The following is a 23,972-nucleotide window of genomic DNA, read 5'->3' as shown; positions in this document are numbered from 1 at the left end:
ACACTTCAGAAATTTATATGGAACCATAAATGACCCCAAACAGCTGCCGCAATCCTGAGAAAGAAGAACAAAGCAGGATGGAGCACAACACCCGACACCAAAGTGTATCACAAGGCCACTGCAATCAAAAAAGCCTGGCACTGGCAGAAAAATAGGCCCACAGACCAATGGAATAGAACAGAGAGCCCAGAAACAAATCCAAGTCTCCACAGTCAACTAATATTTGACAAAGGGGGAAGAAGCATACAATGGAGCAAAAATGGCCTCCTCAACAAATGGTGTCAGGAGATCCGGACAGCCACATGCAAAAACAAATGAAACTCGATCACCAACTTACACCACACACAATAATAAACTCAAGGTGGATGAAATATTTAAACATAAGTCACAACACCATAAAAGTCCCAGAGGAAAACCCTGGCAGGAAAATCTCAGACATTCCACGCAGCAACATCTTCATGGATATGTGCCTCTCTTTGCTTTCAGGCTCATTTTGTTCAAGAACACAAGTTCCTGATGGATTCAGTTGCCATGTAAATTTGCTAATACCCTCAAGTTCTCCAAATCACATGTAAGAGATGTCTGCCTTCTTTTTTCCAACATCGATATCCCCTGTATAGATTTGTTTTATGCCTGCACCTTTAATTAAAGGTACAAACTCATCACATGGGCATTTTGTCACAAAAATCATACTTTTTTCTTCTGGTTTTATTTCTTGACACCTAAATGTCAAGGCATTCTGTTCCACATGGACAATGTATCTAAATTTCCTTATTTCTCTGTCTTTCTGTTTGTCATCCATATTGGGGAAGTCACCATACTCAGATCGAACAGGAAAAGCATTATAACCACATCCTATGAAGTACATCATGCCTGTCCCATCACAATTTTGAGATTTTCTTTCTGCCCAAATTACTGCTCCAACTCCTATTTTATGATCTTCAGTTCGATATGCCAATAGCCTGGCCTGAACCATGCAGTGCCTTGCAATTTCTTGTGGCAAACATTGATTGTGAATTTCATTAATCTGTTCAGTATTTCCACAATAAAATCCATAGTGTTCAAAGTTAGGCACACTGGAAGCTACGGTAGCGAAAAACAGGATAAGGTCTTTCAAGTTTTGCCTTAGATTGGTAAAGTATGGATTTTCACATAGGTTTTCCAAACCTATAGTCATCAGTATCTGCTTATGTAGTTCTTCATTTGAAATCAAAAATAACATTTCATATTCTTTTACTCTTTCTTGTCTACATTTGGAATAAAAATCAGTGTTAGCATCTGGGGATGTCTTTGCAATTTTTTGAATAAAGTCACATTTGTAAGAGGTCTCCTCTACAAACTGCATCATATAACACACCAAAGGCTGAAGCAAGACACACACATGGGCCCTACTGTTTGATTTCAATCTTTCCACTGCTTTGGCATCTAATTTTGCATCTTCAGAACTAGAAGCCTCAGAAAGCAAACTTATTTCTGGATCAGCAGGCCAGTATGAAATTCGGTTAACTCCAGCATTTATGATCATTTTCAAACAAGCAGAACATGGTTTTCTGAGATTTTTGTCTTTGGGCTTCTACTGCTGGGAAGAGCTCCATCCAGAGGCTGAGCAGAGCGAAAAGGTTAACTTTAGAAAGCCTTGGTATTTGGCCAGTCATGCTGTCAGTCTGGGTGCTGACTGACCTCCTGGCCCTCGTGCTCTCCAGATTTTGCATCTGCTCTGCTTCTTTCATTCCAAGCCTAGCAGTGCCTGCAGCCCAGAAAACCTCTCGCTATTAGGCATGATCTTGGTCCCAGATGCTCCACCTCCCTCCTACTCCCAGGTGCTGTAGAGCAAAAGCCAACTGGGCTCAGCTAGATGACATAAGCAGCCCGACTACGTACCACAGTTTTTTGATCCACTCATTTAGTTATGGATAGTTAGGTTGCTTCCAACACTTGGCTATTGTAAATTGTGCTGCTGTGAACATAGGGGTGCATAAGTTCTTTTGAATTGGTGATTTGGGATTCTTAGTGTATATTCCCAGCAGCAGAGTCACTGGGTCAAAAGGCAGTTCCATTTTTTAGTTTTTTGAGGAAATTCAATACTGTTTTCCACAGTGACTTCACCAGTCTGAATTTCCACCAACAGTGTACTAGTGTTCCCTTTTCTCTACATCCTTGCCAGCACTTGTTGTTTATTGTTGGTGAAAGACAAGTACCATATGATCTGACCTATAAGAAGAATCTAATGAACAAAATAATTATCAAAATAAAACCACAGGCATGGAAACACAGAACAGATTGACAGTGACCAGAGGGTAGAGGGGAGGAGAATAATGATGGAAATAAGGGAATACACTAGACAAAGAACATCTATGAATGATGGATATGGACAATAGTGTGGGATTTGACTGTGGGAATGGGGATGGGATGGGCAGAGGAGGGCAAAGGGGGAAAAATTGGGACATATGTAATAGAATAACAATAAAAATGATTGAAAACAAAAAATAAGCATATAATTGGAATCTTGGATAGTAATTACATTGAATCTATAGATGAGCAACAGTTTTTTTAATCCACTCATCTACTGGTGTGCACTTGGGCTAATTCCAGATCTTTGCTATTGTAAATATTGCTGCTATTAACATAGGGGTGCATGTTATTTTGTATTGATGTTTCAGGATTCTTGGGATATATTCCCTGGGTCAGAAGGCAGTTTCTGGATGGAAGAAAGTGAATGGATTAGCCAACAAACATATATGCATAACTCATAGACACAGACAACAGTGTGGCAATAACCAGAGTATAAAGGGGAGGGGGCTGGGTGGAGATGGGCAGAGGGTGGGGAGTGGAATAGAGACATCTGTCATAGTGTCAACAATAAAGATAAAGAAAAAAGTGAGCAACATGATCAGATCATTCATGCTATAGTTCAAACATGACAGATTAAAAATGTAGGTTCTGCGGTAACACTACTCCTGGACCTTGCTCTGTAAAATGGAGTGAATCATAACAATACATGTTTGTGAAAACTCTATTATGCCTCCCCACAAGGCAATTGTGGGGAGTAAATACAATAAGCCATGTCAATTGACATTTGTCCTAGAACATGTCCACTTTGTGGCAGTGTTTGTGTTAATGTCCCCATACAATTACTGAACTGAAGTTTCAATAGAGCCAAAATCATAACACTAATAAGTGTCAAGGCTTGTACAGATACCCAAGTCACTCTTACATTAAAGCAAATCCCGTCCCCCCTACATCCCACCACTTCTCCTAAGAAAGGAATGTAGGGGATATTAATTTTAAGCATAATGAGTCTGGGATGAACATGACAAGCCACAGTTGTAAATGTAGATGTGGAATTCAGACCTTTGATACAATGGGATTTTGTAAAATTGAATACACTGAACAAAATGTCTTTGTGTTAGGCTACCCAGCAATAGTGTCTTATATTTAATTGAAAATTAAAGAAAATAAGTATTCATTATTTATTTGCACAATCAAGAATATAGTGTTCTTGAAGCAGTTAAGAGGCTTGTTGTCATATTCAGACCTTCGTGCCTTACTTTATTCTTTGATTGCATGATTGAGTCAGTTTTGCTTGTATACCAGGGATGTTCCAAAGACAAATGTTTTGAAAGATAAATTGTACATGATGCCAGGACTCCCCCACCCCAAATGCTAACAGTAAAACTCCTCTCTTCCTATTTTACATGCAAATAGCTTACACTTGAGTCTTCACTACAGAGACTACAGGGAAAGCATTTGGGTCACATTGTTAGTTGTATAGTATTTAATATAATCAAAACAACTAAACATTCATTGCTTTGTTTCACATGGTCCTTTTTTGTAATGGCTTTAGAAGGTTCCACCTGTAGTTCCTTATTCATTAAACTAGCAACAGACTCACAAAACCACACTTGGTGAACCTCACTCTAATGAACAGAAGATAGAGTGACCCATTTTGGACTCTGAGAAAACTTGCAATGAGATGAGAAGCAAATAATAGTAAAAGTCCTCTGTCAATCACAAATTACTCTGTGCACTCCACGTGATGATATCAACCCCTACCCTCCAAGAGCTCACATATTGCAGGAAAGTTAGAACACATTATTCACAATAAGGCATAGTAGAATTTTCAGAAACAGTTAACAATGAAGTGCTGTCAGCTAAAAATTACAGGTTTCATCACGACTTGGAGGCATGGGCTCAGATATGGCAGGGCATCCCAGGGGAACTGATATTTAAACTGGAGGGAAGGAAGGAAAAACACTCCCAACAGATATTCTCACATTTTTTTCATTTTTGCCAGCTCCAAGATGAAATTGGGGACTGGAAATAACAAGAATTTCCTTTGTTCTCAAAGGCAAGAAGCTGATCTCCAAGCAGATTGTGTTTAAAAGCTCATTTTAACACAAAGGAAATTTACAGATCACAGAAGATTCCCTCTAGTTCCAAAGAACAAAGTTATTTTAGATGCTACCCCTATATAGAGTGGAGTCCTATGTTGTAGTGAAATGGACTTTACTATAAAAATTAGGAGCTCTGGCTATGTGTTCCAACTCTGACACAGAGTAGCAGTATAAGGCATTTCTCTTCTCTGGGCCTCAGTTTATTTTTCTGGAAAATGGGATGAAAATTCCTGTTCTGCCTATCTTGCAGAAATATGTATTAAATTAAGAAGCCTTCATTGACTATCCAACTGCCATGCTAGGGATGGGATTACAGTGATAAAGAGACCCTTCTCTCAAGTTACTCACAGTCCAGTGCAGAAGACTGGCACATAAACAGACTGATAATATTATGTGCTATTAAAATGATTAAAGAAAACAATTTAGGTGTTACAAACAAACAAACTTTATATAACACTTCATGAGTGAACAGTCTCCATTGGAACAACTGCAAAATGGTGCAGAAGGCAGGACACTTTTATAGGATAAAGAATAAACAACAAAGAAGAGAAAAATTAAAAAGATCTGATCGGCAATGGCCACATAGTCATGTTTGGGATGAGAAGGCCCAGAGTTGACTTGGTGTTTGGGGATCGGCCAACTGGATATATTATGTTTGTGGTCATACAGAGCTTTATGGGGATACAGGTTATTTAAGTTTCAGTTTGTTGACATAGCCCTCCAGACAAGAGTAGCATCATCTTGGAGCTAGAAGATTATTTCAATAGTGATAAAAACTAAAGTATTTTTTCAAAGGGCTTTGGGATTTCTGTGATGCAGAGAACTCACTATGCTTTCAGGGCACATATAAAGCATCATGGAAGAGGTGATATTTGAGCAAAGACTTGGAGGAAATTTGTTGCACATATAAAGAAAAAGAGCATTTCAGGCAGAGGGAAAACAATGTGTACAAAGACAGAGAAGCATGAAAGCTTTGGTGAAATCACAAGTATTTGCAGATGTCTGGAGAGTGGGGGACAGTGTGAATGTCAGAAAATGAGGCTGGAGATAGATGTCTGGAGTAATTGTTAAGGTTGAGTCATGCTCCCTCTGAAGACTAAATGCAATGGTATAGTGTTGGCCTTCCAGTGTACTGAAGCCATTAACATATAGTTCCAAGATTTAAAGGGAAGCCTTCAGACAATTGGGATTCTTGTGACTAATGTGCTGCTTGGTTTGGGTGTTTGATGGTGGTATATTTCAACTGACTCATCTACTTCTCTATTGATAGTGGCTATTAATTATTTACTATCTTTTCTTTTTCGCCATAGATCCCAGATCCTGCCCTTTACTCCTTAATTATAGAAATAGCCTGTCTGGCACCTCAACCACTCCTGAAGTAACATTTTCTACCCTTTGGGGTTTTTTTTGTTTGTTTGTTTTCCTTTTTTTCTTTGTAAATTTGCAACATTCATCTAGGGTGTGGTTGACATTTCATTGCTAAATTACATTTCTTTTTTTTTATTGTTGTTCATTTACAGTTGTGTGCATTTTCTCCCCACCCCTCCTTTTGGTTTTTGAAAGAACATTCCTCAGAATGCAAAGCAGATGGTTCTACTTCTAAAAGGCTTAGGTGATATAGTGCCTAGGGGTTCATACTGAGTTCCAGAGACCCTCGTCCCCTATACATTTAAGCTGCTCCTTCCTCCCTCACTTTCAGCATGTTGACAGTCTAACTGAACAAGTGCATTTACTCAATAAAATTTAGACGATTAGCCTTTAGGACTTCCTGTCAAGATAGAAGCATAATTAAACACAGCTCACCTGCTCACATAACTATAGCAAAAATTATGACTAAAGTACAAAACAATTATCACCCAGAATTATTGGAAAATTGAGCTGTATGGAAGTCTTACAACCAAGAGATTAAAGAAGTCACATTCATCCAGACAAGTGGGAAGAGTAGAGATGCAGAGACACAGAGATGTGGAGATTTAGAATGGGCAGTCCCACAACCACATGTGATGCATAAAAATCGGAAGAAATACCTCAGTAGTGAGGGATCCCAGACCCACACCAGACCACCCACCCCAGGGTTCTAGTGTCCGGAAGATAAATCCCCATAACTTCTGGCTGTAAAACCCAGTGGGGGTTGGGATGGAGGAAGAAACTGCAGGATTCTCAAGTGTATCTTCTTAAAGGGCCAAAAATGGACTAAGAACTTATGTAGACTCACTCCCTCTTGGCTCCAGCACCAGGACAGCAGCTTGAAGGGCACCAGGACATATAGGGAGAAGTGGACATGTCAGGCATCAGGATGAGTGCTGGGGGACAGCTTCCTCCTGGACAGAACCCCAGAGCCGGGCAGTGGCCATTGTCCTTTACTGAGCCCTCCCTGGCACAGAGCCATAGAGTAGAGACACAATATCTGAGACTTCATCAACTTGATTCACACAGGATGCCCTACTCTGGCAATTACCTAAGGTTCTACCCCATCCAATTTATGGGTGTGCTTTTCTACAATAAGCCATGCTACTAAGAAAGGGAGTCAAAACAGCTCTATTGAATACATAGAAACAAACACAGAGAGGCTGCCAAAATGAGGAGACAAAGAAATATGGCCCAAATGAAAGACTCAAAACTCCAAAAGGCCCAAAACTCCAGAACAAGAACTAAACAAAATGGAGATAAGCAATCTATCAGATGCAAAGTTCAAAATACAGCTTATTAGGATGCTCAAGGAACTTGCTGGGTGCTTCAAAAACATAAAAAAAGATCCAGGCAGAAATGAAGGTTATGCTAAGTGAAATAAAGAAAAATTTAAGGAATCAACAGTAGAGTAGATGAAACAGAATCAAAGCAATGATTTGGAACATAAGGAAGAAAAAAATTCAATCAGAACAGCAAGAAGAAAAAAGAATTTAAAAAAAACACACAACAAGGATAGGCTAAGGAGCCTCTTAAGACAACTTGAAATGTACCAACATTCGAATCATAGAGTTGCCAGAAGGAGAAGAGAAAGAGCAAGAAATTGCAAACTTATTTGAAAAAAATAAAGAAAATGTCCCTAATTTGACAAAGGAAATAGAAATACAACTCCAGGAAGCACAGAGTCCCAAACAAGTTGGACCCAAATAGGACCATACCATGACACATCATAATTATAATACTAAAGATTAAAGATAGGGAATGTTAAAAGCAGCAAGAGAAAAGCAGAGAGTTACCTACAAAGGAGTTCCCATAAGATTGTCAGCTGGTTTCTTAAAAGAAACTTTGCAGACTAGAATAGACTAGCAAGAAGTACTCAAAGTGATGAAAAGCAAGGACATACAACCTAAATTAGTCTATCCAGCAAAGCTATCATTTAGAATGGAAGGGCAGATAAAGTGCTTCCCAAAAGGTAAAGTTAAAGGAGTTCATCACCATCAAGACCTTATTATATGAAATGTTAAGGGATTTATTTAAGAAAAAGATCGAAAGTATGAACATTAAAATGGCAATAAATTCACAACGATCAACAATTGAATCTAAAATACAAAGTAAGCAAACAAGCAGAACAGAAACAGAATAATAAATATGGAGATCATTTAGAGGGTTATCAGTGGGAAGGAGGAGAATGGGGGGAAAGGTGTAGAGATTAAGAAGTACAAATCGGTAGGTTCAGAATAGACAAGGGGATGTTAAGAACAGTATGGGAAATGGAGTAGCCAAAGAACTTATATGCATGACCCATGGGCATAAACTAAGTGTGAGGGGATTGCTGGAGGGACTGGGGTAGTGGGTAGAAAGGGGCAAAAGGGGCAAATTTGGAACAACTATAATTACTATATATATAATCAATCATATGTATATAATGTTTATTTAACCTTTAGGACTCTAGTTAGTTCAGGAACATTTTTTTCCTCTCTAGAGTATTTTTTCCTATTTTATGCCTCACCTTTACAAATATTTTGTATTAGCACTGCTGTGCTCCCACCCTGCAGGGCCAGACTGGCTCCCTAAGAGGAAGGAAGGGGCACCCCCCACAGAGGAGAGAAGCAGGACTCAGGGAATTAGCAGTCCCCAGAAAGACTTAACTCAGTGGTCCAGCCGAACTACCCTGAAGAGACTTTGAGAGCACCTAGCACTTATGAAAACAAAGAGCCAGAAGGTGGTGTGTGAGTTGGCCCTAACTGGTGCACCTCAAGGACAGCAAAACTGGTGGACTGAAGGCCTAGGCCTTGTATAGGAGGGCACTGGGGCCTGGCAGCAAATGGAGGAACTCAGTTGGAGGCTGGGCAACTGTGAAGAGTGCTTCCCAGACCTAGTTCCCATCCCTGAAAAATCACAGGAAGGGAGGAAAGCAAAACCCAACTCCCCTCAGCCTGCTGCAGCCAGGAACACCAGCAGAACCCACTTGGCCAATTTAAAGCCAGCAGGAGGCTTTTTCTTTCTTTCTTTTTTCCCCCCACAAGTGAGACAATAAGACCTGGACCTCTGAAAAGAGCAGAGTCAGACCAAAAGAGGGATCATCACAATAAATGAGAAACTGAGAGAAATTTCACTTTGATATTCCAGAGAACTTGAACGTTATTGTTTATTTGTATTATTATTATTTTTACTTCTTTTATTTTATTAGTATTTTTTGTTTCTCTTCTTTTGTTTAGTTTTCTTTGTCTTGTTTAATTACATTGTTTGGTGTTCCTGGTTTTCTCTTTCATAGTGTATTTTTAATTTTCCTTCTTTAACTTCACTTGTATTCCAAAAAAGTTCTTTTCTGAAAAAAGGATCAGAGAGCTGCTACTCTAGGTCATGTACTTCAGATCACATGGTTATTCAGATCACATAGATTCTGTCATATGACTGTTGTTCCAATATTATTCTAAATAATTGTTTTCCACACAATTGTAAATACTACACAGCACCTGGATCTTAGCCAATTTCACTGTCTTCTGGAAATGTATTACTGCTGTGGTTAACTCTATTTTTACTCTTGCACACTACACTTATTTTCTATCTCATAATCTGACCTCCCACAAGCTCACTGTTTTCTGGATCTAACTCACAATGGTTTCCCCCTCTAACAAGAATCTTAACTTTCCCCCCACCCTTTCTAAAAAGTGGCTAGTGTGGTGAAATATCACAGTTAACACTATACATATCCATATACATATAAAGATCTCCCATCTCTTCTCTATGAGTTGGTACTTTAAATCCCATAAACACACTCCCTCTGTCTTAATCCATTTTGCCTTCCCACTCTAACTGATCAAATAAAAGAGTACATGGGAGCTGTGAACACCAGTATACCTCCTGGAGGAAAGAACCCACCAACAAAGGAACCACCAAAAGATAATAATGAAAGAAGGTGCCCTGGCTGGTATGGCTCAGTGGACGGAATGCCAGACTGTGAAGCAAAGGGTTGTCAGTTAGATTCCTGATCAGGGGACATGCCTCGGTTGCAGGTATGTCCCCAGTAAGGGATGTATGAGGGGCAACCACACATTGATGTTTTTCTTCCTTTCTTTCTCCTTCCATTCCCCTCTCTCTAAAAATAAATAAATAAAATCTTTAAAAAAAAAGATGAAGGAATGAGTGGAAGCCACATTAACCTCAACCCAAGACCAATCTAGAATTACAACTAAATGGTTAAGAATTACCCAGAACAAACAACTGAACAACAGTGAGAGAGAAACCTCAATACCTTGGTCAGAGAGAAGAATCAGTTTCAACACAACCTGTCTGCACCTGCACAACAGCATACCAGATGTGGGGGGTGGAGCGACCCTCAGTTAACAAGCTGGAGGGAAGGACCCGCCAAAGAAAGACCCAACATCAAAACCCAAAGAAATACAGAGAACCAACATAAAAGACAGCCCAAGACCAGCGAACTCAGGAGATTAAGGAGACCAAACCACTGAATCCCACAGGCATTCTACCATAGAAGTTCACACCAGAAAAGCAGAAAGTCAGAACAGATCAATTTAAGAAGCAGAGGCTAACAAGAAGAGTCTCACAAACAATGGGAAGACAAAGAAACAATCCACAAATGAAAGGAAAGGAGGAAGCCTCAGAAAGAGTGCTAAATGAAGTAGAGGCAAGTAAACTATTAGATATTAAGTTCAAAGCAGTGGTTACCAGAAAGCTCAATGAGCTCACAGAGAATTACCAGAGACTACAGGGAAACTACAATGACTCACTGTAAACTATATCAACATGAAAAAGGAAAGAGAAACTATCAACAAGGGCCAAGAGGAAATGAACAATACAATTTCTGAAATGAAGAACACAGTAGAAGGAATCAAAAGCAAATTTGATGAAGCAGAGGATCGGATCAGGGAGCTGGAAGACAAGGTAGAAAAAAAAAAAAACACCCAGAGAGAGCAAGAAAAGGAAAAGAGGCTCAGAAAGAATGAAGAGGGATTAAGGGAAATGCAGGACAACATGAAACGTAATAATATCCATATAATAGGGATACCAGAAGGAGAAGAAGAAGAGCAAGGGATAGAAAACCTGTTTGAAAAAGTAATGACAGAAAATTTCCCTAATTTGATGAGAGAAAAAGTCACACAAATCCAGGAAACATAGAGTCCCAATCAAGAGGAACCCAAAGAGGCCCACTGCAAGACACATCCAAATTAAAATGGCAAAATTCCAAGACAAAGAGAGGATCTTAAAGGCAACAAGGGAGAAACAGGAAGTAAGATACAAGGCAGCCCTGATAATACTAGCAGCTGACTTCGCAATGGAAACCCTCCAAGCCAGAAGGGAATGACAAGGAATATTCCAAGTAATGAAAAACAAAGGCCTACAACAAAGAATACTCTATCCAGCAAGGCTCTCAAGTAACATGGTAAGCCAAATAAGGAGTTTCCCAGGCAGAAGAAGTCTAAAAGAATACACCTCCTCCAAACCAAATCTGCAAGAGATGCAAAAGGGTCTGCTTTAAGAAAAGAAGAAAAACAAAAAAGAGTGACAGAGAAAGAAAGAGGAACACAGGTATGAAAAAATGTCAATGAATAAGTATCTATCAATAATAATCTTAAATGTAAATAGATTAAATGCTCCAATCAAAAGACATGGAATAGCTGAATGGATAAGAAATCATGACCCACAAACATGCTGCCTACAAGAGACCCACCTCAGGACAAAAGATCTACAAAGACTGACAGTGAAGGGCTGCAAACAAATTTTCCAAGCAAATGGACAGGAAAAAAAGAAAAAGCCAGGGTAGCTATACTCATATCAGACAAAATAGACTTCAAAAAAAGGGCCATAAAGAAAGACCCAGAAGGTCACTTCATAATACTTAAAGGAAGAATCCATCAAGAAGACATAAACATTGTAAATATATATGCACCCAACATAGGAGCACCCAAATACATAAAAAAGAAAATCTTGGAGGACTTCAAGAAAAATATCAACAGCAACCTAATTATAGTAGGGGATTTTACACCTCACTGTTAAAAATGGATAGACCTTCCAAACAAAATATCAACAAAGGTATTGTGGCATTGAACAATATCCTACAGCATATAGACTTACCTGATATACATAAAGCTTTTCATCTCTAACAAGCAAAATACACATTCTTTTCAAATGCACATAAAAGATTTACAAAGATAGATCACATGATAGGACACAAAACATGCCAAAACAAATTAAAGAAAATTGAAATCATGTAAAATATATTGTTGGATCCCAATCACTTGAAACTAGAAACTAGCCTCAAGGGAAAAAAATTCAAAAACAATCAAATACTTCGAGACTGAAAAACATGTTATTAAACAATGAATGGGTCAAGAATGAGATTAAAGAAGAAATCAAAAAGTTTCTAGAAAAAAATAAAAATGAACTCACAACAATACAAAACTTATGGGACACAGTGAATGCAGTCCTGAGAGGGAAGTTCATAGCGATACAGGCCTAACTAAAAAGCACACAAACATTTCAAACATCCTAACCCTACACCTAGAAGAAGCAGAGGAACAACAACAAGACAGGCCAGAGTAAGTAGAAGGAAGGAAATAACCAAGATCAGAGCAGAATCAAATGACATAGGGACTGAAAGCACAATTCTAAGGATCAATAAATCCATGTGTTGGTTCATTGAAAAGATAAACAAAATCAACAAGCCTTTAAGCCAACCCATCAAGAAAAAAAGAGAGAGGACACAAATAAACATAATCAGAAATGAAAGATGAGAGATTACAACTGATACCATAGAAATACAAAGGATTGTAAGAAATTAAGACAAAGAACTATATGCCAAGACATGTGAAACCTAGGTGAAATGGACAAATTTCTAGAAAAATATAATCTTCCAAAACTCAATGAAGAAGAAACAGAAAGCCTGAACAGACCAATTACAGCTGACGAAAGTGAAGCAGTAATCAAAAACTCCTGGCACTCAAAAGTCCAGGACCAGATGGTTTCACAGGAGAATTCTACAAAGCATTAAGGAAGAGTTAACTCCTATCCTTCACAGATTGTTCAAAAAAACCAAAGATGGAAGACTCCCGAAATCTTTTTATGAAGCCAGCATCATCCTAATCCCAAAACCAGATAAAGACACAACAAAGAAAGAAAACTTCAGGCCAATAACGCTGGTGAACATAGCAGCTAAAATCCTCTAGAAAATATTGGCAAACTGCAATCAGCCATACATGAAAAGGATCATACTCCATGATCAAGTGTCCCAGGGATGCAAGGATCATACAATATTCACAAATCAATTAACATAATACATAACATAAACAAAATGGAAAACAAAAATCACATGATCATTGGGGTACATAGGTTATCTTTGATTGGTGTTTCAGGGTTCTTAGGGTATAATCCCAACAGCAGAATTGATAAGTCAAAGGGCAGTTCCATTTTTGGTTTTCTGAGGAAATTCCATACTGTTTTCCACAGTGGCCACACCAATCTGCATTCCCAGCAACAATGTACTAGGGTTCTCTTTTCTCCGCATCCTCTCCAACATTTGTTTGTTGATGTGTTTATGTTGGCCACTCTGACAGGTGTGAGATGGTACCTCGTTGGAAGCAACCTAAGTGCCCATCAGCAAGTGAGTGGATCCAAAAACTATGATACATTTACACAATGGAATTCTAAGCAGCAGAGAGAAAGAAGGAGCTTATACTCTTTGCAATGGCATGGATGGAACTGGAGAGCATTATGCTAAGTGAAATAATCCAGGCAGTGAGGAACAAATACCATATGATCTCACCTTTAACTGGAACATAATCAACAAAACAAACACGCCAACAAAATATAACCAGAGACATTGAAATTAAGAACAGCGTAACAATAGCCAGAGGGGAGTGGGGAGGGGATAGTGGGGAGAGGGGTCTATAGGAGCTAGTATAAAGGCCACAAGGACAAAATCAAGGGGGAGTGTAGAGGTGGGGGAGGGAGGTGGGACTGGCTAGGGTGGGGTGGAGGGATGGGGAGAAAATGCAAACAATTGTAACTGAATTAAAAAAATTAAAATTAAAATTTAAAATTCACATGATCATATCAATAGATGCAGAAAAAGCATTTGATAAGGTACAGCACCCATTTTTGATACAAATACTCAACAAAGTGAGAATAGAGGCATAATTCCTCAAAATGATAAAGGCTATATATGAGAGACCTACAGCCAATATCATACTCAATGGGCAAAAACTTAAAGCTTTCCCACTAAGATCAGGAACCAGACAAGGATGCCCACTTTCACCACTCCTATTCAACATAGTACTGGAAGTCCCTGCCACAGCAATCAGACAAGAAAAAGAAATAGAAGGTATCCAAATTGTAAAGGTGAAACAAAACTGTCATTGTTTGCAGATGACATGATAGTATACATAGAAAATCCTATAGACACCACAAAAAATCTACTGAACCCAATAATAGATTTTGGCAAAACAGTGGGATACAATGTTAGTATTCAGGAATCAAAGTCATTTTTGTATACCAACAATTGAACATCAGAAACAGAAATCAGGGAAAAAAATCCCATTTGATATAGCAACAAGAAAAATAAAGTACCTAGGAATTAACTTAACGAAAGATGTAAAACACCTGTACTCAGAAAACTACACAACACTGAAGAAAGAAATTAAGGAAGACAAAAATAAATGGAAGCATGTACCATGCTCATGGATTGGAAAAATTAACATCGTCAAAATGTCCATACTACCTTAAGAAATTTATAGATTCAATGCAATCCCTACTAAAGTACTAATGGCATATTTCATAGATATAGAACAAACACTTCAAAAATTTATATGGAACCATAAAGGACCGCGAATAGCTGCAGGAATTTTGAGAAAGAATGACAAACAGGAGGGATGACAATACCTGATATCAAACTGTATTACAAGGCTATTGTAATCAAAACAGGCTGGTACTGGCATAAAAACAGACACATAGACCAATGGAAGAGAATAGACAGCCCAGAAATAAATCAAAGTCTCCATGATCAATTAATATTTGAAATAGGTGGAAGAAGCATAAAATGGAATAAAAATAGCCTCTTCAACAAATGGTGCTGGGAGATCTGGACAACTACATGCCAAAACAACCAACAAACAAACAAACAAACAAAAACCAAACAAAAACCGAAACTTGATCACCAACTTACACCACACAGAAAAATAAATTCAAGGTAGATAAAAGACTTAAATATAAGCCATTACACTATAACAGTCCTAGAGGAAAATTTAGGCAGGAAAATGTGAGACATTCCACAAAGCATTTTCACCGATATGTCCCCTAGATTAAGGGACATAAAGGAAAGAATAAACAAATAGGACCTCATCAAATTAAAAAGCTTCTGCACGGCTAAAGAAAACAGCATTAAAATAAAAAGGGAACCAACTATATGGGAAAACATATTTGCCAAAGATACCTCAGACAAGGATTTGATCTGCAAAATAATTAAAGAACTCATAGGCCTCCACTCCAGGAAGACAAACAATCCAATATAAAAATGGGCAAGACTTGAACAGACACTTTTCTAAGGAGGACATACAGAAGGCCAGAGACATATGAAAAGATGCTCAGCTTTTGTCACCATCAGAGAGATGCAAATTAAAACCACAATGAGATACCACTTCACACCAGTCAGAATGGCCATCATAAACAAATTAACAAACAACAAGAGTTAGACAGGATGTGGAGAAAAGGGAACCCTAGTGTGCTGTTGGTGGGAATGCAGACTGGTGCAGGCACTGTGGAAAACAGCTTGGAATTTCCTGAGAAAACTAAAAATGAAACTGCCTTTTAATTGGCAATTCCACTGCTAGGATTATACCCTAAGAACCCTGAAACACCAATTCAAAAGAACCTATGTACCCCAATGTTTATAGCAACCCAATTTACAATAACCAAGTGCTGGAAGCAACCTAAGTGCCCATCAGTAAATGAATGTATTAAGCAATTATGGTACATTTACACAATGGAATACTACAGAGCAGAGAGAAAGAAGGAGCTCTTACCCTTTGCAACAGCATGGATGGAACTAGAGAGAATTATGGTAAATGAAATAAAGCCAGGCAGTGAGGGACAAATACCATATGATCTCACTTTTAAGTGGAACCTAATCAACAAAACAAACAAGCAAGGAAAATATAACCAGAGACATTGAAATTAAGAACAATTTGGCAGTAATGAGAGGGGAGGTAGGAGGGCATAGTAGAGGAAAAGAAGGGAAGGGATTTCAGGAACAACTATAAAGGACACATGGACAAAACGAAAAGGGGGATGGAATCAGGGGAGGTAGGTGAGGATGGCTGAGGTGGGGTGGAGTTGTCAGGGCTAAATCCAGACAAGTGTGCTTGAACAACAATAAAATAATTAAAAAAAAAGGAAGCCACTCACCTCAGTTCATTAATGGTGTAACTCTTGAAAGAATGTCTCACCAGAAGACACAATGAAAGAAAAATAGCTTAAAAATCATCCCATATTAGGGAATATGAATCGCTATATAAAGCATTAAACATGAGTGTGTATTGTTCACTTAGAAGTGCACAAGCAACTTAGGGCCATGTGAAAAAAATTAACAAAAAAATAATTAAAATATTTTATATTATATAAAGTAGTTTAGAAATAATTTTATGTTTTTCTCTGTAGAGCAGATGTTAAGAACTAGGGGATTCATTTTTATTCATATTTATTTTATGATTTTTAGAATTCTTTAATTTAGGTATAGCATATATTTTAAGGTGCAACTGTTATGTGCATAGCTCCACAGCATTCTAGATAAGGAATGTGTTCTAGACATTGTAGTAGTAGAAGGGTAAAGAAATGGGAAAGTAGCTTAGTAAAATGGGAGGTACTATCAATATATGAAAACAAGACCTTCATTTTCCAGTACGGTCACTTTCACTAGGTCAAAAGCAAATGGGCACTGAGGACATGGATGTAATAGCTTCTGAGTTGTGAACTTTTTCTTCCTGTTTAAGTGCATTGGTGAATTCACAAGTAAAAACAGTTGACTTACATGTAGCATTTAATCTAGTTCAGGAAACATTTGCTCAAAAATCCTAAAAATGCAAAGCATTGTATAATAAGTTCAAAATAAATACTGTTTTTTAAATCAGTTATATAATACAATAAAAATAATCATAAAATACCATAGTAAGAATAGTTCTATGTGTGCTATTTTGCAAATGCGCTTAGATAGTTCCAGTGAGGATGAAATAAGGGCACCAAATGACCAAATCGCTAATTTGTCTCAATTCCAAAGGAGTAGAAAATAAACTATTTACTCAGTGGCTTTAACTCAATAGTAGGGATCCTTTTTTTAAAGTTATATGAGAGTTTTATTCCAAAATGAAATTTCTTATAACAAATGATTGTTTAGCCCTAGTAATTTTCAAATCAGCAAACATTTACTTGGTGATACTATGTAGACAGTACTATAGAAACTGCCCATGAAGGATTACCAATTTGAATGGCAGTTTATAATATGACTCAAAAGATAGGACCAGCCATAAAATAGGGATAAAAAGGAATACATGTAGAGTGAGCAAAAGTTAGAGACATTTTAAGCAACAATTTACAATTGTAAAAAGTGTAGCAATGAATAACAATGTGCCTATGTATTTTGCGTTGTTGAAGTGTACTTTCAGAGTAAATTCCAAAAAGTAGTAATGCTCACTCAAATTATAAATGCAAAACCATGGAGTTTGTTGGATGTTGCCAAATTTTCTTCCAAGAAGGTTTTACCAATTTATATTTTCACCAGCAATGTATGAGACTTTGTGTTTGCAGCCTCACCAATAGAATGAGTTATTAAATGTGTAAATTTTCTCCAACACAATAGGTGAGAAATGGTATCTCAGTGCAGTTTCCTTAATTGAAATTTTTTATTGTTAAGGTTAGCAACTGACATCTCAATGGAAACGCTCCAAGCCAGAAGAGAATGGCAAAATATATTCCAAGAAATGAGAACCAGAGGCCTGCAACCAAGACTACTTTACCCAGGAAGGCTCTCAATCAAGATAGAAGGCCAAATAAAGAGTTTCCCAGACAAAAGAAGTCTAAAACAATACACTTTCACCAAACCAGCTCTGCAAAAGATGCTAAAGGGACTGCTTTACGGAAAGGAAGGAAAAGAGAAAGAGAGAGGAATACAGGTAGGAAAAAATGGCAATGAATAACTACCTATCGATAATAACCTTGAACGTAAATGGATTAAATGCTCCAATCTAAACACATAGAATAGCTGAATGGATAAGAAAACATGACCCACACACATGCTGCCTACAAGAGACCCATCTCAGGACAAAAGACTTACACAGACTGAAAGTGAAGGGCTGGAAACAAATTTTTCAAGCAAAGGGAGAGGAAAAAAAAGCAGGGGTAGCAATACTCATATCAGACAAAATAGACTTCCAAAGAAGGGCCATAAAGAGAGACCCAGAAGGTCACTTCATAATACTCAAAGGAAGAATCCACCAAGAAGACATAAACATTGTAAATATTTATGCAACCAACATAGGAGCACCCAAATACATTAAGAAAATCTTGGAGGATTTCAAGAAAGATATTGACAGCAACACAATTATAGTAGGGGACTTTAACACCCCACTATCAAAAATGGACAGGTCTCCCAAACAAAATATCAACAAGGATATTGTGTCACTTAACAATACCCTAGAGGAAATGGACTTAACTGATATGTATAGAGCTTTTCATCCCAAAGAAGCAAAATACACATTCTTTTCAAGTGTTCATGGAACTTTTTCAAAGATAGACCACATGATAGGACACAAAGCAAGCCTCAACAAATTCAAGAAAATTGAAATCATATCAAGCATTTTATCTGGCCACAAGGGACTGAAACTAGAAACCAACCCCAAAGGAAAAAACCCAAAACACTCAAAATCATGGAGACTGAATAGCATGCTATTAAACAATGAATGGGTCAAGAACGAGATTAGGGAAGAAATAAAAAACTTTCTGGAAACAAATGAAAATGAACTCACAACAACCCAAAACCTATGGGACACAGCAAATGCAGTCCTGAGAGGGAAGTTCATAGCAATACAGGCCTACTTTAAAAAGATAGAAACATTTCAAACAAACAACCTAACCCTACGCCTACAAGAACTGGAGGAACAACAACAAAGACAGCCCAGAGCAAGCAGAAGGAAGGAAATAACCAAGATCAGAGCAGTACTAAATGACATAGAGACTAAAAGCACAATTCTAAGGATGAATGAATCCAGGAGCTGGTTCTTTGAAAAGATAAGCAAAATCGACAATCCTTTAAGTAGGCTCATCAAGAAGAAAAGAGAGAGGATCCAAATAAACACAATTAAAAAAGAAACAGGAGAGATAACAACTGATAGCACAGAAATACAAAGGATTGTAAGAAATTACTAGGAAGACCTGTATGCTAAGAAATTTGGAAACCTAGATGAAATGGACACATTTCTAGAAAAATATAATCTTCCAAAACTGAATGAAGAAGCAACAGAAAACCTGAACAGACCAATAACAGCAGACAAAATTGAAGCAGTCTTCAAAAAACTTCCAACACACAAAAGCCCTGGACCAGATGGTTTCACAGGAGAATTCTACAAAGCATTAAGGAAGAGCTAACCCCTATCCTTCACAAGCTATTCGAAAAAATCCAAACTGATGGAAGACACCCAAACTCTTTTCATGAAGCCCACATTATCCTAATCCCAAAACCAGATAAAGACACAATGAAGAAAGAAAACTTCAGGCCAATATCGCTGATGAACATAGATGCTAAAATTCTCAACAAAATATTAGCAAACCGCATCCAGCAATACATTAAAAAGATCATACACCATGATCAAGTGGGATTCATCCCAGGCATGCAAGGATGGTACAATATTCGCAAATCAATAAACATAATATATCACCTCAATAACTGCAAAGACAAAAATCACATGATCATATCAATAGATGCGGAAAAAGCATTTGATAAGATACAGCACCCATTTCTGATAAAAACACTCAGCAAAGTGGGAATAAAGGGAGCATTCCTCAACATAATAAAGACCACATATGAGAGACCTACAGCCAACATCACACTCAATGGACAAAAACTTAGAGCTTTCCCACTAAGATCAGGAACAAGACAAGGATGCCCTCTCTCACCACTTCTATTCAACATAGTATGGGAAGTCCTAGCCACAGCAATCAGACAAGAAAAAGCAATAAAAGGCATCCAAATTGGAAAGAAGGAAATGAAACTGTCAGTGTTTGAAGACAACATGATAGTGTACATGGAAAATCCTATAGACTCCACCAAAAAACTACCTGACCTAATAAATGAATTTGGCAAAACAGCTGGATTCAAAGTCAATACTCAGAAATCAAAGGCATTCCTGTACACCAACAATGAAACTGCAGAAACAGAAATCGGGAAAAAAATCCCATTTGATATAGCAACAAGAAAAATCAAGTACCTAGGAATAAACTTAACCAAGGAGGTAAAAGACCTGTACTCAGAAAACTACAGACACTGAAGAAACAAATTAAGGAAGACACAAACAAATGGAAGCATGTACCATGCTCATGGATTGGAAGAAGTAACATCATCAAAGTGGCCACACTACCCAAAGCAATTTATAGATTCAATGCAATCCCTATTAGAGTACCCATGACATATTTCTCAGATATAGAACAAACATTTCAGAAATTCATATGGAACCATAAACGACCCCGAATAGCTGCAGCAATTTTGAGAAAGAAGAACAAAGCAAGAGGGATCACAATACCTGATATAAAACTGTATTACAAGGCCACGGTAATCAAAACAGCCTGGTACTGGCATAAAACCAGCACATAGACTAATGGAACAGAATAGAGAGCCCAGAAATAAACTCAAGTCTTTATGGTCAATTAATATTGGACGAAGGAGGCAGGAGCATAAAATGGAGCAAAAACAGCCTCTGCAACAGATGGTGTTGGGAGATCTGGACAGATACGTGCAAACAAATGAAACTCGATCACCAACTTACGCCATACACGAAAATAAACTCAAGATGGATAAAAGACTTAAATATAACTCGTAACACCATAAAAGTCCTTGAGGAAAACATTGGCAGGAAAATCTGAGACATTCCACGCAGCAACATCCTCACAGACACATCCCCTAAAGCAAGGGGCATAAAGGAAAGAATAAACAAATGGGACCTAATCAAAATAAAAAGCTTCTGCATGGCTAAAGAAAACAGCACCAAATTACAAAGAGAACCAACAGTATGGGAAAACATATTTGCTAATGATACCTCAGACAAGGGCCTGATCTCAAAAATATATAAAGAACTCACACGACTGCACTCCAGGAAGACAAACAACCCAATTAAAAAATGGGCAAAGGACTTGAACAGACACTTCTCCAAGGAAGACATACAGAGGGCCCAGAGGCATATGAAAAGCTGCTCAGCATCACTAGCTATCAGAGAGATGCAAATTAAAACCATAATGAGGTACCATCTCACACCAGTCAGAGTGGCCAGCATAAACAAATCCACAAACAAATGTTGGAGAGGATGCGGAGAAAAGGGAACCCTAGTGCACTGTTGGTGGGAATGCAGAGTGGTGAGGCCACTGTGTAAAACAATATGGAATTTCCTCAGAAAACTAGAAATGGAACTGCCCTTTGACCCAGCAATTCTGCTGCTGGGATTATACCCTAAGAACCCTGAAACACCAATCCAAAAGAACCTGTGCACCCCAATGTTCATAGCAGCACAATTTACAATAGCCAAGTACTGGAAGCAACCTAAGTGCCCATCAGCAAACGAGTGGATCCAAAAACTATGGTATATTTTCACAATGGAATTCTACGCAGCAGAGAGAAAGAAGGAGCTTATACCCTTTGCAACAGCATGGATGCACCTGGAGAGCATTATGCTAAGTGAAATAAGCCAGGTGGTGAGGTACAAATACCATATGATCTCACCTTTAACTGGAACATAATCAGTAGAAGAAAAAAGCAAACAAAATATAACCAGAAACATTGAAGTTAAGAACAATCTAACAATAGCCGGAGGGAAGTGGGCAGTGGGATGAGGGGATTACAGGAACTAGTATAAAGGACACATGGACAAAACCAGGGGGGAGGGTGGAGGTGGGAGAGGGAGGTGGGTTCAGCTGGGGTGGGGTGGAGGGATGGGGAGAAAAGGCGTGCAACTGTAATTGAATAACAATAAAAATTTAAAAAAAGATAAAAAAGTTTTATTGTTGTTTAATTACAGTTGCCCCCATTACTCTCCCTCGCCCCAACCACCCCCACCTTCCACTTTGAATCCTTCCCAACCCCGTTATCTTTGTCCTTGTATCCTTTATACATGTTCCTTGACTTGACCCTTACCCTTCTTTCATACTACACAAAGCAATTTATACACTCAATTCAGTGTAGTTTTCATTCACATTTCTCCATTGAGAAGTGAGCTGTACAATTAAAAAAAAAAAGTGAGCTTGAATATCTTTGCATGTGTTCAAAGGCCATTTTCATATCATTTTATGTGTTTTGTGCTCATGATTTTTGCCCATTTTTTTCAGTACATTTTTGGCATTTCCCCTTTATTTTAAGAGTTCTTTATATATCAGGGATATTAGCCCATATTCATGATATATTACAAATATTTTCTCCCAGCTTGTCAGCAGTCTTGATTTTTTCTTTGTGTGGGGGTGTTTTTTGGTTGTGCCATGTGTAGTAGACATAGTAATGCCCCCAAAAGATATCCATGTCCTAATTTTCAGAACCTGAAAATGTACATAGCAAAAAGGTACTTTGTAGATACGATTAAATTAAGGACCCTCGTATGAAGAGAGTATACTGGATTTTTCAGGTGGGCCCAGTATCATCACAAGGGTCCTGAAAGCTAAGAATAATTCTTAGTTGTGGTGAGAGGGAGATATGACTGTAGAAAGAAAGATCAGAAAGCTGCAACATGATAGCTTTGAAGATGGAAAAAAGGGTCATGAGCCAAGGGATGTAGGCAGCATCTAAGAACCTAGAAAGACAGGGAAACAGATTCTCATCTAGAGCCTCTGGAAAGCAATTCAATAGTAGGGATTCTTAACTTAATGAGACAGCATAGCACAGTCACTGGTGTAAATATTTTCAAACTACCATATTCAGTTTACTGTTTAGCCCTTATTTTAGATCTGCTTATCACTTTGAGATTCTGATACATGTATCTGTTGCCTGAGGTAAAGCAATATTACCCATGGATCGTGCATATTGTAGGAAATAAATGAAATCTTGAGAATCACCAATGTGTTGGGATTCAGTGGAAAAGACATTAAACCAGTTATTTTTCCCTGCATCTGAGTCCTCAGATTTCTAGTCTTCCCTATCTACCATAACCCCCTTCATAATACCATTCTGTCTTAGAGCTTTAATTAGTCTCTGTAAAATGTAAGCTAATAAAGCACAGAAAACAGAAATAACTTGCATACTGCTACTAAGAGGTAGAGCTGTGTTGTAAGTCTGGTAGTCTGGATTTGGAATACATGCTCTTAAAGGTCATGATTAAATGCCTCTTTTGCTTTTTTAATTTCATACAAGCTTTTTCTGAACTATCATTTACACATGATAAAATTCATCTGTTTAAACATACAATTCAGAGATTTATAGCAAATATACAGGGTTGTGCAACAATAACCAAATCTGAATTTAAAACATTTCCAACACCTCAAAAAATCCCTTAAAAATTTTCCAGTCACCATCAATTCTCAACCCCAGCCCTAGGCAACCACTAATCTACTCTCTGTCTCTAGATTTTCCTCCCTTGAATACTTAATGTGAATGGAATTATACAATACGTGACCTTTTGTGTCTGGCTACTTTCACTTAGCATAATACATTTGAGATTCATACATGTTGTATGTATTCCTTTTTGTTCATGACTAATATTCCATCATGTGGATATTTCACATTTTATTTATTCATTCATCATTTGATGAACATTTAGGTTGTTTCTGTCTTTTGGTTATCATAAATAATTCTACTATGCACAGGTCTTTCTGTATTTAATTCTCTTGAGTAATGAAGAATTAGAGTGAAACCATAGGATTTTAGAGAAAGTTTATGTTGAACTTTAAAAGAAACTGCCAATAAAAACAGGCACATAG

General features: G+C 37.8%; 2 protein-coding genes across 3 annotated transcripts in view; one reads left to right on the top strand and one right to left on the bottom strand.

The window, feature by feature from the left end:
- Positions 1-23,972, top strand: part of GABRA3 (gamma-aminobutyric acid type A receptor subunit alpha3) — a 413,998-nt gene that overhangs the window by 242,810 nt on the left and 147,216 nt on the right. The gene's annotated exons all lie outside the window — the stretch shown is intronic.
- Positions 449-1,563, bottom strand: LOC112296285 (cytidine and dCMP deaminase domain-containing protein 1-like). The gene has a single exon (XM_024551138.3). It carries the CDS (start codon positions 1,523-1,525, stop codon positions 566-568), a length of 960 nt encoding a protein of 319 aa, XP_024406906.3. The 5' UTR covers positions 1,526-1,563; the 3' UTR covers positions 449-565.

The sequence above is a fragment of the Desmodus rotundus genome, chromosome X (genome assembly GCF_022682495.2).
Source record: "Desmodus rotundus isolate HL8 chromosome X, HLdesRot8A.1, whole genome shotgun sequence".
NCBI classification, from domain to species: Eukaryota; Metazoa; Chordata; class Mammalia; order Chiroptera; family Phyllostomidae; genus Desmodus; species Desmodus rotundus.
The sequence above is the reverse complement of the archived record's forward strand: the minus strand, read 5'-3'. Positions and strand labels throughout refer to the sequence as shown.